The sequence below is a fragment of the Brachyhypopomus gauderio genome, chromosome 15, assembly GCF_052324685.1.
Source record: "Brachyhypopomus gauderio isolate BG-103 chromosome 15, BGAUD_0.2, whole genome shotgun sequence".
In the NCBI taxonomy this organism is placed as follows: Eukaryota; Metazoa; Chordata; class Actinopteri; order Gymnotiformes; family Hypopomidae; genus Brachyhypopomus; species Brachyhypopomus gauderio.
The window spans coordinates 5,988,155-6,006,960 of NC_135225.1; the positions used below are offsets into that span (position 1 = coordinate 5,988,155).

The following is an 18,806-nucleotide window of genomic DNA, read 5'->3' on the forward strand; positions in this document are numbered from 1 at the left end:
AGAGAGAGAAAAGGAGAGGGGAAGGAGAGAGGAACACAGCCAGAAAGAGAGAGAGAGAAAGAGAGAGGTACTTCTTCTACTGCTGCTGGTGGACACAACACTACCGGGGCTGTTAATTTCCTGTTATGTTGCGGCATGTTTAAGAGCTTTATTAATTCAATTTAGCTCCACTGGGCAGGGTGCAGGGTGGCGGTGAGCTGAAAACCGCCGGGCTCTGGCTTTAGCTCTCACTTGCTCCTTCTCCAAGCCTCTCCGACTGTGTTATTGTCAGAGTGGGTTTCTCCTCTCACCCATATCACACATCCTGTACTGTACTCACACCCAGTCTGTCATTTAGCACACCGGCCTCGCGTGACGCAACGTTCTGGAACGCAATTAATGAATGCATCTTCCTCTCTCAGCCTCCGTCTCTCTCTCTCACGCTCTTCCTCTCTTACTCTCTCGTTCTTGCGCCTTTTAAAACCCGAGTAATGCAGCGCACCATTAATTCTCAGCATCAGTGCCCATAATTGACTTTTCTCTGACATGATTCCTCTTCAAGCAAGCCACCCTGTCCTTAGACATTTCCATGCTGCGGATTTGTGAGGTGTCGTTTTGTGAGCGGCCCGCCAGCGGACGCCGAAGTGAGTCTGCTTGAATGCAGATGTATCAGCAGAGCAGGGCGCAGACCTTTTGTGTCCTTTGATAAGGAGTCCCGACACCTTCTTCTCCCCACGGTTCCGCCTGGTGGCTCTGCTCAAATCTGGGCTTTCTCTTTTATACAGAGGCCATCACCATGATGAGATCGGTGGGATGTTCTTATTCGATTTAGACTGAGGCCAATCCATTTCTTGGTTTGGATGTATTTCATTTCTATTCCTCTTTTTTTTTTTTTAGTAGAATCCATATTGACACAATAGAATCTTACAAGCCATGAAATGGAAGCACAGGCTAAAGAATCCTTGCTGCAGGCCATACTATTCTAGCACTGGGATTTGAGGTGTGCCGGTGGTGTGCTCTCAAAGCCACGCCTGTCAAATGAACAAACAAGATACAAAGGGAAGTGGCCAAGCCTTGCGTGCCTTGACCATGATGGCATGGGCCGTGTGCATGTAACCTCTTTATCACGATAACGTCAAATAAATAATCTACAATGCCTTTTAAATCACGCTACTTTAATTTCTCTCTCATGCATTCGCGCACTTGTCCACTCCCACAGCGGAGTCAACCATCACTTCTGTTTTTTTAATATAATTTATTACAACCATCCTCAAATGCTTAAACTCCCGGAGTAGCCTGTGTTTGCCTGACTCCATTTATACTGAGGGTAAAGGCATTAGAGAGAGTTGGGTCACACCAACCTGCTTATCAGCCATAGCAGGGTCACAATCAAAACACCACTGGTTAGTGTGGGAGTGACATGTAACATCCATATCATCATATACACCTACATATTAGTAACTAACAGGCACCCAAATTGTCTTGTTCTGTATAGAGATATTAATGGCAAAAAAAAAAAAAACACAGGCTTAATTTACCCTTTTTGCCATTAATGCATTTGGCATGTGAGGCATTCTATTTTCCATAATGAGATACACAAATAAATCTGGCAATGGATTGAGGGGCCTGCAAAGGCAGCAGTAAGGTTGAGGCGCGTTCTCGGTGTGCTGGCGTAATTGGTATCACTGCTTGCAGACATATAAACCAATCTTTACACAGATAGGACCGCAGCTCTCTCACATCCCCTTTAGGCTATTTCTTTTGTCTTTTCAATAGCTTGTGCATCCCTGATAGAGGAAGGAGGATGTTAATTTGTGAATTAATAGCTTTTCTCTGCAGAATTGCAAATTCTCTTAAATGTCACTATGTTCAACGTGCAGGGAGCTATTGCCACCAAAGAACTAATCTAGAGAGGACACCCCCCCCCCCCCCCGCCCCTCTTTGCACCACGGTTAACATCACCCATAGCCAGCCAGTGTAACATGCTACTTTTAATTTGCAATAACACATGAAAATGGCAGATTAATGACTCTTATGACACCTATGTCCCTGAAGCTCCCCTTACGAAGACCTGGTGTACATAACGCGTGTCACACTACATTATCTCCACATCCCTCTCGTAATGGGGACCTTTTTTCTTAAAGGGCACAGCCAACATCAAATCCTGGGGTGTCGGAGAGCAGAGACATCAGGAAGCCCACCACAGTGGTCTGACGCTCCCTGCGAGGAACCAACACTGCTCTCACATTAAAACCGACGCATCAACTTCTCTGTCAAATCCGGCAGTTTGTGTTTCAATTGGGTTTTACAGTATGTGCTGCCCTACCTATCCCTCAAATCGGATTAGCATATTTTCAGTTATGTCATCATCTAATGAAGGCGAGACTTGCGTTTCCCAGCCAAATCTGGCACAGGTAGCCCAAGGCTGCTGTGTTGCTATGGAACTGAAACCAGGCACTGTGGAGCGTCCTCCCCGACGTCTCTGTGTGAAAGAGGGGCTAACTTTAAATAACCCACAGCTTTTTGGACAATTGGCACAGCATCAAATAACCAGCTATGAGGTCTTCATTAGGGTCACAGCATGACATATGTAATCAGTACAAATGCGCTAAGTATCTACATGTGCAAAGGCCTCCAACCTGTAATCCAGTAATGCACAAGTAATATAGGTAATACTAGCTTCACTGCAAGCATTTACCTCCATTTCTCATAACAGTGGTTCTAGTAGTAGTCATTACAATAACTATCACAGAATAAAGTAAAGTTGTTAGTATATAATATTAGCAAGATGGTTATAAACATGCTAAGGTTTTCCAGGTAAGTGATCTGCAAAGCAATTTAAATATGTTCCCCATCCTCTCACACTCACATATAGTACATTATAATTAAACTGAATCCCCACCACTTTCATTTGAATGTTCATATTATTTGCTATTTACCTTCTATTCTACTGTTTTGAGAGCCAGTCTGTGGTAACAGTGGAGGAAAAGGCTCACTACAGCTCCAATAACAACATACCATGCTGTGGCAAGTGTGATTTGCTACAGACACTTTGACTCAGGCTTTATATATGACTCAGTACTCTCCCCAGAAAGATATCATTAGGCATAACAGTGTTCTCTCTCTCTCTCTCTCTCTCTCTCTCTCTCTCCGTCTATCTAACCCGTTCTGTTTCTCTCTCTCTCTCCCCCTCCCATCTCCACCCGGGTGTCCACACACACATACACACACCCTCACATGGCCACTTGATCGGAGTCGAGTGGCCCGTGATCGAGCAAGCAAAGAGAAGGTGGACTAACAAAACTTACAATATCCTATTTTCCTCCCATCCAAGTGGTTGCCACTCCAGAGAACTAAAGAGATGGAAACATAAAAGAAGCAAGTAGGCCTGCTTTGATAAATGCTTTAAGAGATCATTTCCAACCACTTCCCCCGCCCTCCCCTTAACTATGGCTGTCTCTGTCAGCTCGCTCGGCTCTGTGCCATTCTGCTGTTTGTTCACGAGCATTCTTACGTTGATCGTCTGAAGAGCCGCACAGCCATTAGGCATCGGGCCGAGTGCGGCCTCTCGTTTTTTTTTTTTAAGATAGAAACTGCTGTGTAGAATATTTCAGTGGCCCTATTTTGGTATCTGAATGTGGACTGTGGTTTCAGCTTATGGTCATTTTATAAATCTCTACTGCAAGAAAAGCACGGTAGCCAGAAACTCTTCGTATGTGAAATAGTTTGATAACTTTAAAATTCAGCCTTTGTTAAGCTGCAGTAAAGTGCGTGATTGACAACAATCAATAAAGTATTTTTCAGTAAATTGGAAATTGATAATAATTAGTCTAATCATGACATTGTATACACTAAACTAATTCAAGTACGTCACAAATCTGTCCTCAAAGGAATCTGAAAGACTAAAACATCCATGATATTTACAGAGGAACTAAGCACTGACTACTGCCATGAAGCCCACCAAATGACAATGCTGCAGGCAGTGTAATCATTTTCTAGTTAGTGCTGACATTCACGATGATTCAAAAAACAATGAGGATGCAGCTCCACAAAAAAGCCGCCTAACAACCACCCAGTCTGCATTACTACAAAATACGTCCCTGAAAACGCTTAAGCGAACTGCTTCTTCCAGTGGTATTAATACGCTACCACCTTCACCTCCCCTCACATGCAGTATGTGAAATTACTGGCGGTTGTAGATTGGCCACGAACAGAAGCTTAAGAGGGGAGAAAGCAGTAGAGTGTAATCCATTCTCTTACCATCATCACGTTTCCTCTTATCACCGTTGGAGCGAGGGATGCCGAGGATGCCGTTGATGGAGTAGGAGCCTACTGGGTCGTTGGAAGCACTTGATACAGGTGGGGAGGCCGTGCTGGGCACTGACAGAGCACAGGAGAAAGACGACACTGAGAGACCTTCTCTACACTACTGACAATAATTACACACCATTCTCTACACTACTGACAATAATTACACACCATTCTCTGCACTATTGACAATAATTACACACCATTCTCTACACTACTGACAATAATTACACACCATTCTCTACACTACTGACAATAATTACACACCATTCTCTGCACTATTGACTGTAATTACAGACCATTCTCTACACTACTGACAGTAATAACACATAATTCTCTATAGTATTGATAATAATTACACATCATTCTCTACACTATTGACAGTAATTACAGACCATTCTCTACACTACTGACAATAATTACACACCATTCTCTACACTACTGACAATAATAACACTATGCTCCACACTACTGACAATAATTACAAACCATTCTCTACACTACTGACAGTAATCACAGACAATTCTCTACACTACTGACAGTAATCACAGACTGTTCTCTATACCACTGACAGTAATCACACACCATTCTCTACATTACTGATAATTATAACAAACCCTTCTCTACACTCCTGACAGTATTCCCTGCGTTGATTAGGCTTAATTTGTGAAATGTGGTCCCTTTTGATCACGAGCTAGGCATCTGTCTTACCTATAGTATGTCCTGCTGTCGTGAGTGTAGTTCCTGTCCCATCTGGAGATGGATGAAAAGGCTGCTGAACTTTGGTCCGTATTATCCTATGAAAGCAGAGAATGTGGTCAACACACTACCAGTCCCAGCACCCACATTACACAGAGAATGTGATCAACACACTACCGGTCCCAGCACCCACATTACACAGAGAATGTGGTCAACACACTACCGGTCCCAGCACCTACATTACACAGAGAATGTGATCAACACACTACCGGTCCCAGCACCCACATTACACAGAGAATGTGGTCAACACACTACTGGTCCCAGCACCCACATTACACAGAGAATGTGGTCAACACACTACCGGTCCCAGCACCCACATTACACAGAGAATGTGGTCAACACACTACCGGTCCCAGCACCCACATTACACAGAGAATGTGGTCAACACACTACCAATCCCAGCACCCACACTACACAGAGAATGTGGTCAACACACTACCGGTCCCAGCACCCACACTACACAGCAGAGCTCTTTTACATACGTACACGGAGGTGATCAACTATGGGATATAAGTTCTGAGTTGTTTTGGGGCCTTCCTATAAAGAATACCTGATTCTGTCACAAATAACCAATCCAACAGCATTAGGGCCAATCATAAAATAGATGTTGGAGCCTGAGCAAGAGCTACCCCAGAGAGAGCAGATTCAATCAAACAGGATCCAAGCTTTAGAAATATGATAAAGTCTCACTACCTCAAAGGTGTGATATAGGGGAAAGTCTTCATTGCACTTTGGTCTGAATGATCTTGCAAACAAAGCATGAAATCACATCAATTCACCTCAATGATGGGCTTCACTGCCTCGACCTGGCCTCAACTTTAATAATCTCTCTCTCCCTCTCACTTGCTCTCTCCATCTGTATCTATCTATCTATATATCTATCTATCTCTCTCTCTCTCTGTATCTCTCTCAACCTCTCTCTCTTCTCGTCTTTTGAAAAAGTGAAGATTGCTTGTGTACTGAGACCGCTAACTTCCATGATCAGACCCTTTTTTTTCTAGCACCAACATTCGGGACTGCCAATGTGGACGAGGTACTATTGATTGGGACTTGGAGATAAAAAAGTTGGGAATTAATAGTAGAGGAGAACAGATGCAAATGGAGGGCTATAAATTATATGTGACAGGAAAGCAATAGTGTCTCATTGCCTCACAAAAGCCCACTGCAACATTTGATGTCTTTAATCTGGGACATACTTCTGAGAGAAGGAGCTGTCACCCTATGCAGCAAACACATTTATATTATTTGACTCCACATTCCTAACATTATAGGACACTGAATATATATATATATAGAAGAATGTGATCAATATATATATATATATATATATATATATATATATATATATATATATATATATATGTATATATATATATATATATATATATATATATATATATATATACTTTGCTTCTAAATTAACCAGGAAATGCAGTTTGCATCAAATACATCACATATAATATGTTCTATATTGTGTTTCTGTGCTAAAAGAAATTCTGCCATTCTGATACATAAAATATTAGCCTCTGTGAAATATTTTAGGGTCAAACTCCTGCAATAGGTTTAATTTACGTAACTTGTACTGCTTAACTACATAGTTAGCACATAAAGCACTTTTCTAATATGATTGTTCAGTCTTGCCCTTTCCTGTGTCTCCTTGAGGTGCCCTTTAGCTGTAATGGCGAAATCTACAAGCCTTTCTTGGAAAAACACACATCAATATTTTATTTTAATTTTTAACATCTAACCATAACAATAATTTGACCCTGTGACTTAGACAAACTATATAAATTCAAGGACTTTATCTGGAATCCATGTTCTTGCTATTGAATAAGCAATCAGAGAGGGTGAATTAATGACTTGCCGTAGTGTTGAAATTCCCTGTAGAAATATGAAAGTATGAATCAATACCATTGAAAGGCACTTAGGATCTTGGTGTTAGCAGTACTCATAAGGGAGTATGTGCGGGTGACTCCTTGCAGTGCGGAGGACACTGCGTCCACCCACCCCGTGTGTAAATCTTTAATAATTCATGCAGAGAAAATGTGCTTAAAGCTGGGATATCTTCGGATGTCAGCTGAGCAGAGGTCAGTTACCTAAACAAACAAAACATGAGGGACATACTGCAGCAACAGCTGTTTGAAAACCACGAGGTCTCTAGCCTGACCTTAATTTTTCAGCAAATCGAGGCTAATGGGTTATTGTGTCCGTGTCGATTCGTAAAACGCGGTAAATAAGTTCAGTAAACCACGGATCGCTTTAGATTTTCTTCTTTTTGGGAGGGCAGATTTAATCCTCTTGACCAGTGGTCGCTACTTTTCTTTTGCAACTTCACAATTTGAAGCTAGGTTCATGGTACAGAGACATCACGAAATAAATAAAAACATTCATCTGCTTCATTCTGATTTGGAAATAAAGATTGGTTTTTACTTACGTACTAATTCCGCACATAAACAAAAGTCCACACGGCGTCTTTAAAGGCACTAACTTTCACCTGATTTAACTAAAGTTTATTGGTTCCCCTTTTTGTGCTATTTCACGCGGATTTGGAGTTTACCACATACATGTGTTGAGTCCTGTTCAAATTGCCCTTTTTAAGCAGTCACGGTGCATGAAATGAATTTTTCAGCTTCTCTTTCTCCCATTTTTGGCGGAAATGTCTATAGACGACCCGCGATCTCTCCTCAGCTCATTAAAATGTAACGCTGCTGCCCAGCAGTATGGAACAGTGCCTCCTAACCAAAGTTCATTACTCCCGCTCGCAGGTAGGCCTCTTCACCTTCTTCACCACTTTTCTCCCTTCTGTCTCACTTTCCCAAGCCTTTTGCGTATCAAGGAAAAAATAAGGCGATACGTGAAGAGTTGTTAATATTGTTTGTTGTGCATGGGAAGTGTTTCAAGGCTAATATTAATTTGTTAAACGCTGTCATCTGCATTGCCGACCGCAAGCCTTACTCAGCAAAGGTCCGCACCTTCTATATAAGGTTATAAAGTTTCCCCCAAATAAAATACCTTTAAATAAATAAAGATTACTCCGCACTCTCCTAATAATAATAATAATAATAATAATAATAATAATAATAATAATATCTGATAATATCACAAATAATGTAAAAATACATTAGGACAATCAAGGATTTAATTTGTTGAGATCTGTAGCCCACATTTTCCCCAAGGTTTAAACGTTTAATTACACACTGAAGCCTTAATTCACAAAACTATACAAAACATTCCCCGTCAAATATTAAGCGGCAGAAACTGAACTTTCATTTGGTCCACTATGGTAGAGCATCTGAACCAGGCAGGGCTGAGCCGGTAACACAGTACAGTGCAGTATCGAACGACTGTGTCGCGTGTTTCCCGATGCCAATGGCTCTGGTTACACAGTATTGATCGGTTTTAATCGAGACAGATGTGATTTTCGCGGTCTCGACCATAGATCTGTTGTTGACTGCGGACAGGTTTGGGATTGAATTGCACGTTTGAGACCACCCCGAGAGGAACTTAAAATGGCTTCAACTTTATCAATAGAAACATTCGTTTCAGAACGTCATGCCAAGAACTTTCTGTGTTATCTGCAAAACATTACACGTCATGGACTAAATAAAAATGTTCCATGTAACGTTTTTAAGCTTTCCAGCTTTCTCTCATCAATATACTACAAAACGTCGTTGGGCAATCGATTACCTAAAACTAACAATGGAAACAGCGTTATTATGATATTATTTTGCCAGTTGTCTTGTCTAGTAGGTAAAGGGAAACATAGACCCTGATTTCGTGCGATGGTTATTTTAGATAAGTGACTAAATGAATCTGGGAGGTGTTTTGAAATAAAATCTCTATTTACCTGTTGATAGACGACACGCTCGGAACTGTGTCGTTGTCGCAAACGCCTTCGGCGAGAAGTCGATCTCTGATTTCCCAGGCAAACATAGTGGGATTCTGCCTCTTATATTCAGCGATTTTATCCACAACTTTTGGAGTCGCCACTTTTGGTTTGGACCCCCCAATTACTCCTGGTTTAATACTGCCGGTTTCGTAGTATCTGTGAGACAAGGATGATAATTAATTAAATTAGACTTTCCCCCACAATACAATTGCCACATCAGAAACGAGGCTTTATTGTTATTGGCCAATATTAATAATAGTTATATATGTTTTTATTCATTTTTCTTCAGTTCAATTGTCCACATTATACCAATTGCCTACCGATGTTTCAATGACCTTTATGCACCTACCGATAGGCTTAATAATACAATCTGGGTATCGTTAGAATTAGAGGTGTATTACCAGCCATGACGACCAACAACAGAGGAGAGAATATGTGTATGTATTTATAGTCATATTTGTACAGCAATAATACAATTTAAAAGCGCTTAATCCTTTTAAATGTCACATAGTTGTCTCCATTCGAAAGCTTTTTTTGCAATATATCTAAAGGGACTACACTAATGGATTAAAATCGTATTTCAAAAACAACTGTAATAATTTCCCATGCACCCACGATTCACACATGCCACCAACATATAAGCTAGCTCATCTTTCTATCGAACATTCCTAGTATATAAAACAAAATACCTTAGCAAATCCTTTTGATAGCTGAAAAATATGTCAGAAAATTTTAAGATACATCTATAAGACGTTCCAGATAAACAGTTTGTTCTCTTTCCTGAGAACAATATCTCATTATGAAAAAAAATTAATCTTTTCACCAACGGGGAGCAACTTAGGACAAAAAAACGTTTCCTTTTATTTCACTAGTAAGTAGCTAATGTGTCGAGGCGTAAGCCTGCTTCAGATCTTTGGCGACCAGATATGGTGTGAGGATACAAATGGCTGCATAGCTATCGCTGCTTGATTTATATGGGGCGTCTTGTTTTTTCGCCTACCTGCCGAGAATTTTGCTGACACAGCCATGGCTGACCCGTAGTTGTCTTGAGATGTCGCAGGGTCTGACCCCTTGATGCGCCAACTCCACGATTCTCTGCCTAACCACGTCAGGTAGGGGTCTGCCATTCACAAACACCCCGCCTAGCTGGTTTACACCCCCATGCCCTATATGGGATACAACAGCACACACACGAAAGCGTAACATTACATACATATAGAAGACACGCTGCATTGTAGCTTAAACATGGCCAGCGCATATGCAGTCTCGCCGTATTATTTTCATATGGTTGTTACAGTGCTGCGGTCACACACGCGCGAGCGCACACACACTTCACGCGCGCGCACACACACGTGCACACGCATTAGAACCCGTGAAGCACCCGTAGGACGTGGGCCTGCTTTGAAAGTGCAGTCACACACCAAAACTAAGATAACGCGACATAACACCACAATCAACATAAGGTTAACAATGTCCCTTGTACAAACGTGTTTAATCATCGGGCCTTCCTGTAGTAGCTAATAGCAGAGTTAACTGTCAAACTTGACCAGACCTACTTCCACACATAAATCGCAAATTATTTGTATGGTCGAGAATCGCACTTAAATGCACTATTTAAGATTCTCTTTCTTCTTTTTATTATTAATATTATTATTATTATTATTATTATTATGTAGCCTCGTTGTTTGGTACAGCAGTATAAATACATTAGTCTAGAATCCATACCCACTAAAACGAACGCATAACCACTAGATTGCTGTTCTTTTCTAAAGGACGGGTAAAACTGATCAAGTCATTTCCTATTCTCCTACACAGTAGCGACTTAGGTAGTATTTTCCCCTTCTATTACATTGCAGCCAAACACATGTCGCACAGATTATGTTTCAAGCTGTTTAATTTTCCTTGCACAATTATTGTAAATAATTAAAAAGAGCTTTGATAACTCATATTACAACCGTAGAGAAGGCAACTGCAAAATGATTAAGAATTAATTATTTAAATTTGACTCTAGTAGACAATCATCTTGTTACAAACTAAATGATCAATAACTATTTTTATTTAGTATTATTTGTTTTATATATACTTTAATGATCATCACGAAACCGAGCGCACGATATCTTCCTTTTTACAGTCTTAGTTTCAAAGTTGTTGCAATTTCCATTACCTGTTATGGGTTTTGCTTGTGTTTAAAAACATTTAAATAGTCTATGTATAATTAAATAAAAGAGCATTAAAACGACCTTACATTTCACTGACACCTTTTAAGTCAGTGAATTTTTAGCTGAAACTTTTTTATTTAAAATGTAAGAAAAACACATTACATGGCCTTAAATTAATATTTTTTTGTCTTAGTAACTAGGGCAACTAAATGACGAGCAAGTTAAACGGCAAGTGTTATTGAGGCTAATTAACACATGCAATTTTATTATACTGAATTTCATCGACTTTTCGTGCAACTTTATCTACTGATACTCAATAAAGCATAACAAGCACTTATATAGCAAATCATCGAGCTAACCAAGAGTTGATTTGTTGCTGTACGGTAGTCCATGTATTTAATATGATTACTGCTTCAACCTTTTGCTAAATTATGAAAAAAAATCTTATTAATAAAGTCTTGACATCTACATCGAGATCGTAGCTAATTATATAAGAAGCCGCTTAAAGTTGTTACCTATGTATATAGCTAAGTTTGGCCGTGCACTACATAATGCATAACCTTTCTATCTTCATTTAATTATCTAATAGAAATAGGATCACAATGAAACAAAAAAAACATTTTTGTTACTCACGGTGCATCGCCGTGAAGGGGTCTGCCTTGCAGTGAATATCCATGGGATAGCAAAGGAAGGATAGATAATCGACGGAGGTCGCCGTTTCGCCTTGATTATACAGCTTTAAATGCGAGTTATAAAATTGCTGTCCGTTAATAGCAGAGCGCGTCCGAGGCCAGTGGCTCGCAGAAGTTCTTCACCACGCGTGGAAGTTTATCTCTGCTCGTTCAGTCCCTTCAGTAATAACGCGAAGCTGGATTGCAGATCATGTCCGACACTCAAAAATCTTTTACGCGGCAATATCAGCGTAACTAGTCGGTCAGTGGACGTTTGTTTGCCACATATTTAGAGGATCGCGGACGGTGGCGTGTGCGTCTCCTCGAATGTCCACTCTTGAAGCTGCAGTGTAAAATTCCTCGATATCAGGAAGCGTTTCTGGTTAGTCTGGGGTATAGTCACATACGTGCGGGGATGACATGGAAAAACATGGATACGGCGAGTGTCTCTAGCGGTCCCCCTCTCTTCAAGAATGGGATGTGCCTGTTAGAAGCTTTGGGCTGAGAATGAAAGCCCTCTTCGCAGTGTGTCTGTTTCTAAAAGCTGCAGTCCACCGCCCCCTCCTCCCAGATCCCCCTCGCATAGAGATGGATGACTTGTCAGACAAAGGCAATAGATTCCAACACTTTGTGATTCGCCAACGCAAAAAACAGGAGCCCAAATGAGGAGGTCTCTTCATCTGACACTTCAGCAAGGGAGGGATGCAAACAGGGAAATGAAAAGAGTTTAGGTTAGGAAATCGAGGAAATTAGAAGACAGAAGATACAAAACAATTGCAGATAACATTCTTTTATTTCAGCTCAGCATGCAGTTAAAACGACAAACAGTTTTGATATTTGATGATCTTTGTTTATTGGTTAGAGTAAGCTGCAATAAATTCTTCCTTATGGATTTTGGAAGTGTAGTTTCGCTTTAGATTAGATTAGATTTACTTGTCATACAAAACTGAGGTCTATTTTTCCCACATCCTCGAAATTTTGTATACATTTTCCACAGTCGCTTTAATTATTTAACAGATTACTCAAATAAATTCTCATTTTACTTTAATTGGTAACAAGGCACAGAATGATCACCCGTCTGCTCTTTCGTTGAGACGTTTCATTGAGTTTAAAAAATAAAACTCTGCAAAGGTTTTTTTTTTTACTTACTTTGTAACCAGAGCTCATCTCATATAAAACAGACTACTAACTACTTCAACTTTACAGAGATTCTGCCTTATTATAGATGTAGTTTTAATGATATTTTATTCTGTTATTTATTCTATTTAACTCTTATGTTGTCCCTTGGCCTGTCTGTAACTGTATAGATGTGTCCTGGACATGCCGTTTAGCGCGTCCAGCGTGCTGTATGGCAGGTACTTCTGTAGATGGCGCTGCGTGGTATGCTTTATTTGAGTTTGAGGCTGTGCTCTTGCTGGAATGACGTGGAGTCGCACGTAACTAGCTTAATTGTAGCTGGCAAGTGTGTCAAACTATTTGAAAATACTTTTTGTGGGACTATATCAATTTACAAGTCCGTTTAAAATTATAGCGAAACATTTTAGCTAAACTACACTATCAAAAACGAAAACATTTAATAAATCAGTGTGTGCTAACAAAACTGTAATACTCACATTTTAAGGTACCCTTGTTCACATAAGAATAAGACTCTTTATTGCAATGTCCAGTTAGTGTCATAGCTGTCTTACCGTTACATTCGCTTTGTGATGTGAGATTACATTTGCTCTTATCTTCACAGGTTTTTGTACAGGATCTTGCTATTGTTTTAAGTGGTGGGAAAATAAATAGCTCTGTCACTATAATATTCTGTGACTTTAATGTCGCGCGCTCCTTTTCTACACATTTAGATTGCTCACAGAAATAAACAATAAAATATGTAGCGAGATCATGTTTGAGATGTGTTTATATTTAATCATGTAAAAAAGAGGTCAGTTTTCCCCCCGTTTTTTCCCCATTGCTGATAATGTCTTTTAAATATACCCCATAAGCCACGAGACGTCATATTTGTTTCAGATTCTGTCACGCCATCGTGTATTATTTTATTTATTTTTTGTTGTTCTTGCTCTTCATATTGCTTTAATAATAATAATAATACTCATTATCTTCTAATAATAACTACTATTCGAAGTAGAAGGAGGAGGACGATAATGACATTGAACATTTGGCTAAAATGGGACATAGCCAACACATTGGTCATCTAAGTGTGCAATAGTCCAATAACAATGAAATGATATAAAACGACCAAGCTATGGGTACCAAATAAGATGCCTAAATTCCATATGAAAACTATGGCTCTATTGAAAAAAGGACACTTTCATTTAACCACTGTGTGCTTTGTGGTCGATGTAGATTCGGCTAAAAGAACAGGAGGCCATGTTGTGTTGTGCCTTGCGGCCAAATTTGGGGACGATTCTTCTTTTTGTTAGTGTTTTTGGAGGGAGCTTCTGGTACAATATGTAACACCATGGGCTGTAATTTCACACTCCACTACACATTTCCCCTAAAGCTGCTTTTATTTCCCCGCAAGACCCCTGCTTTTCGCCTCCGCTCCCCTTTAGTGTATTAGTTACTTCCCGTGTTAAATGGAAGGAAAACTAATTGCAGCCGATCATAGTATTCGTTGTATGTTAAAGATACTGTGACTTTTAAGATGTAGCCTGATTATGCACTATCTATCTATCTATCTATCTATCTATCTATCTATCTATCTATCTATCTATCTATCTATCTATCTATCTATCTATCTATCTATCTATCTATATACATATGTGTGTGTGTGTGTGTGTGTGTGTGTGTGTGTGTGTGTGTGTGTGTGTGTGTGTGTGTGTGGGGAGAGAGAGAGAGAGATAGATGAGAGAGAGAGGAGAGAGAGAGGTGTAGTGTCTAAGGTACAACTCTTGATCTCTTTCCCCGTCTTTAGTATGCCACACAAGTTTGTCAGTATCAGACTCAACCATGTGAACAGTAATGAACTTCCAATGAGGAAGCGGGAAATCCGTTTGCTGCCATGTTTGAAAGCCTATGGTGTTTCTTCCCATTCACTTTAATATTATTATGTCAACGTCACCAATCGATATTTCACTCCACCGGAACGGTTCATGTTAGTCATCCCTGAGTATAAATTGCACCATACAGGTGAAAAAACATAAAACAAATGTATGAAGTCTATTTACTTGTTTTAAAAGTTTTATTACAATTTTTTAAGATTATGAATTACTATATTTCGCACTTTAGTAATATTTAGAAAAAACAATTACATTTAAATAAACTGTATACATTTTTAGATTGTCAATAATTTGCTACTGAAAAATTAGCATTCATTAAATAGCATGCTTTCACAGTAATTATACTAAATATTCATAACGTGCAATATTATTATAATTAATACTACTACAAATAATTATATTAATAACACTAATGCTAATACTAATACTAACTGAAATGTGTCTGAGAGGCTCTACGTTCCTCTCCCCAAATCTCAGATGTAAGGTATCCAAATATTTAGTTGTTTCCTGACAAACAGCAGGACGGTTTCCCCAACGCCATGATATCAGCTGCGTCCTTAGATTGCCTGTTCATGTTGTCTATAGGGTGAACAGATGGACCATCAATTTATTCTATCCTCGACACCATCAGAGATTGATTTTGTACTTGGTTTTAATTTTGCCATAATTAATTAGATCATTACAACTGTTTTTCATTGATCTTCCCATTTACACCCAAAATGGAAAGGTGAATTAGCATGTGATCTATGTTTTCAATTAACTGACTGGTATAAGACAATATTAATTACCATACTTGAATGCTATTACTAATACTATCATAAAAATATAATAATAATAATAATAATAATAATAATAATAATAATAATAATAATAATAACAGCAATAATAATAATATAAAATTTCTAGAGAAAATACATGAAGTGCCAGGAGCATTTAGGACTACACTAAATGTCATCGCTCAGGCCCGGGTTAGGGCATCAGTGCTATGTTAATCTAATTGCCAAGCCTGGTAACTGGATTTACAGTACCATGGACGTACAGTGGGTTATCGCACTGTACAAATACCCAGTACTTGAAAACTACCGCATGAAAAGACTCAATAACAGCCTTACAAAGGTGGACCTAGTGCCTCCCATCCAGCGCTTGAAAAGTAACCCTACTGTATGCACCTACCTTAGCTGAAGGCGCCTCACCTCTACAGCCAGCAAATAAACACTGACACTGTTGGCGGAGGGCGATTGGAGGAGAGAAGAAAAAGAAACCGGCGCTTACCTGATCGACCAGGGCTGTGAGCCATGGCTTTTCCCTGTCTAATGGTCCGTCTCGGCGATGCAGCCCACTAGATCTGTCCGGCCTCCTGCGTTCCGTCCTCGGCTGGGCGTCCTGCCTCTCCCCGCCGGTTGTCAGAAAATTTGACCGATCATCCAAAACTAAACGGTTTAGACGACAACACCAAAAAAAAAAAAAAATGAGAGCAACCCCTGCTCCAGTGAACTAGGGATTGATAAAGGAGCAAAATAGCAATCAAATCAAATAAAGCGTTGCAGGTGTTATATAAAAAGAATAAAAGTTGTCTGCTGGAGGTAAAACAGGACGACAAAGTATGGAGATATGCTAAGAACTGCTCGCAGGGCTTATGCGTTTGTAGGAGGCTGAAAGGTAGGACTAATAGCAATGAATATTCATGATTATTTCAATCCAATTACTTGTTTTTTTGTACTGTTTCTTTTATAGCAGCGTGATTGCTTGTATTCTGACATGAATAAGTTTTGTGAAGTTTGAGGAGGAAAGTTCATAGAAAGGTTGCTATCGTGGGTGATAACAGAACAGTGTTTCTCATTGGTTGGAGTTAGAGGTGAACCTGCACATAGTAGGAGGGTCTACTTAAATAATCTACATAACTCGATATTTGAATCATTGGTAATAAAACGGATGATCTCGAAAAGTTCACGTTGTTTTAAAACTGTTTTGAAATGCAGTACGATAGTCAGCACTTTATATTGGGCATCCGTCCAGTTGTTTTGCGCAAGAACAGTTTCAGATATTTCATATGTTCTTCTTGTCATGCTCTTGTAAACTTAACTGTCCTTTAACTGTCTAGGGCTTCTTTCCTCTTATATATACATGATAATATATATGTACATATAAAAAATGATTTATGTTGTGAATTTGGTAGAACATTCGCCATCGTGCTTTTTCCATTGCAAAAACATATTCTGCATAATCACGCTAGCCTGTAACTTGCAACTTATTCAGAAGAGTTTAGCATCGTCACTGACGTACATAGCTTTACATTACACATTATATGATAATTATTCTTTACAGTTAAAAGCTTGTCTGGTCATAACTAATATCATTTGACAGCTATAAATTAGGCTGCAAATTCTGCTACTAGTGAGATATGATATAAAGATTTCTCTATAAATCGTAATATAAGGACGGTTAGTCCATAAGTACCAATATGACTACTTCTGGAAGATAAGCTTTAAAGTTTATTAAGGTCATTCAGGTGACATTATTAACATTTAGGGATGGGATTAACTACTAAAAACGACGCGCATTAAATAGGAGTTTGTTCACATGTACACGCATGAGCTAAACCCTCACACCAGCGCGCCGCACACCACTATCACTTTATTTTAAAATTAAAGTTTAAATTTTTGGAGTATTTTTACAGTGGCACGGACTTTCTTTTCTTTTTTATTTAACATCTTTTACACTTAAATAATCTTAAACGTGTCCTTTTTATTAGTTTAAAGATTACAAACACATTAATATTATCATTTTCATTATTATTTTATTATAAGTATTATTATTAGTAGTAATACCAGTGTTAGTACTATTTTTTGTTCTGATTTACTAGATCCTATTGATAGTTAAATATGAGTAAATATTTAGCTGATGATTTGAAAATAAACTTTGTTGGCCAGAAGGGGCACTGCAATTCACGACTGAAGACAAATGGATATTTCAGATCTAGTGAAACTTGAAAATGGCTGTATTGACCATGACTGGTCGTGGTAGTTGATTATATACAGTGATGGTTGAAACAATAGCCGAAAAGCCTTGTTTATACCATCACATACGTGTATAAATAATAGATAGATAGATAGATAGATAGATAGATAGATAGATAGATAGATAGATAGATAGATAGATAGATAGATAGATATATACATAGATAGATAGATAGATAGATAGATAGATAGATAGATAGATAGATAGATAGACAGATAGACGACAGAATGCACAATAAAACTTTTTGTCAAGATGAAATGTCTCCCAGTGCCTTGAATCGTTTTGTAACGCATTCTCCTTGTGTTACCATGCCAACTTTCAAATGTAAATGCCGTTGACTTTTTTTACACAATCAGGTATAACATTTTAATGTCATTTACTGCATTTGTGTGGTTTCAGATATTCAGCCACTGAAAAGAATCTGGACCCACTGAAAATGTTTGTTAAATAGGAGATATAGTGGCCATAATAATTTAATGTGGAATTTTATAGCTTTACCACGCTCTACCGTTCTTTTAGATAGTGTATTATCGCATTTTTACAAGTTACTCGTCTGTTAATGTTCCAGTTAGCAGGCTTTATCATCCTTTTCGGTTTCCTTTGTATTCGCTCGCACTGTTAAACTCTTTGGTAAGGTTTCCATTCAGCCGTACCGCTCTACGTGTGCATCTGTACGAGGACGGAGACATCCGCAAAGAACATTTGAAACATATTGCTCAAAACATAATTTTATGTCTGCCACTTTAATGTAGAGTACTGTAGCGTATAGCTACTGGATAAGTGTTCTCCTCGCATAGGTGGCATTTCACAATAAACCAGCTATAACTTTTATGTTAAATCAGGTGGATATTATGCTTTATTCGATTTCTGGAGTGATAAGGGATGTTTTTATCTCAACTGTCTTGTTTTGGAAACTGTTATGAAATGCCATTCACGTTACATTTTTGTGTTTCAAAATTATTAGCCTGCAATGTACACTTGTCTTCATTTCTCTCTGAGCTTCACCAAATAAAAATGC

General features: G+C 38.9%; 1 protein-coding gene across 17 annotated transcripts in view; it reads right to left on the reverse strand.

Annotated features, from left to right (window-relative positions):
- The window catches only part of pax2a (paired box 2a), a 34,283-nt gene extending 17,766 nt beyond the window's left edge, over positions 1-16,517 (reverse strand). Inside the window, exons 1-8 of one of the 17 annotated variants that reach the window (XM_076974406.1) lie at positions 16,043-16,517; positions 11,728-12,451; positions 9,936-10,113; positions 9,625-9,645; positions 8,894-9,091; positions 4,999-5,084; positions 4,240-4,359; positions 3,288-3,332 (exon numbers count right to left, since the gene is read on the reverse strand). In XM_076974406.1, coding sequence (XP_076830521.1) covers positions 3,288-3,332; positions 4,240-4,359; positions 4,999-5,084; positions 8,894-9,091; positions 9,625-9,645; positions 9,936-10,113; positions 11,728-11,770 — 691 coding nt within the window. In that variant the 5' untranslated portion in view covers positions 11,771-12,451; positions 16,043-16,517. The remainder of the gene's footprint in view (positions 1-3,287; positions 3,333-4,239; positions 4,360-4,998; positions 5,085-8,893; positions 9,092-9,624; positions 9,646-9,935; positions 10,114-11,727; positions 12,452-16,042) is intronic. The other 16 variants (XM_076974413.1, XM_076974404.1, XM_076974405.1 and 13 more) reach the window with 16 other exon arrangements.
- Positions 16,518-18,806: the final 2,289 nt, after the last annotated feature.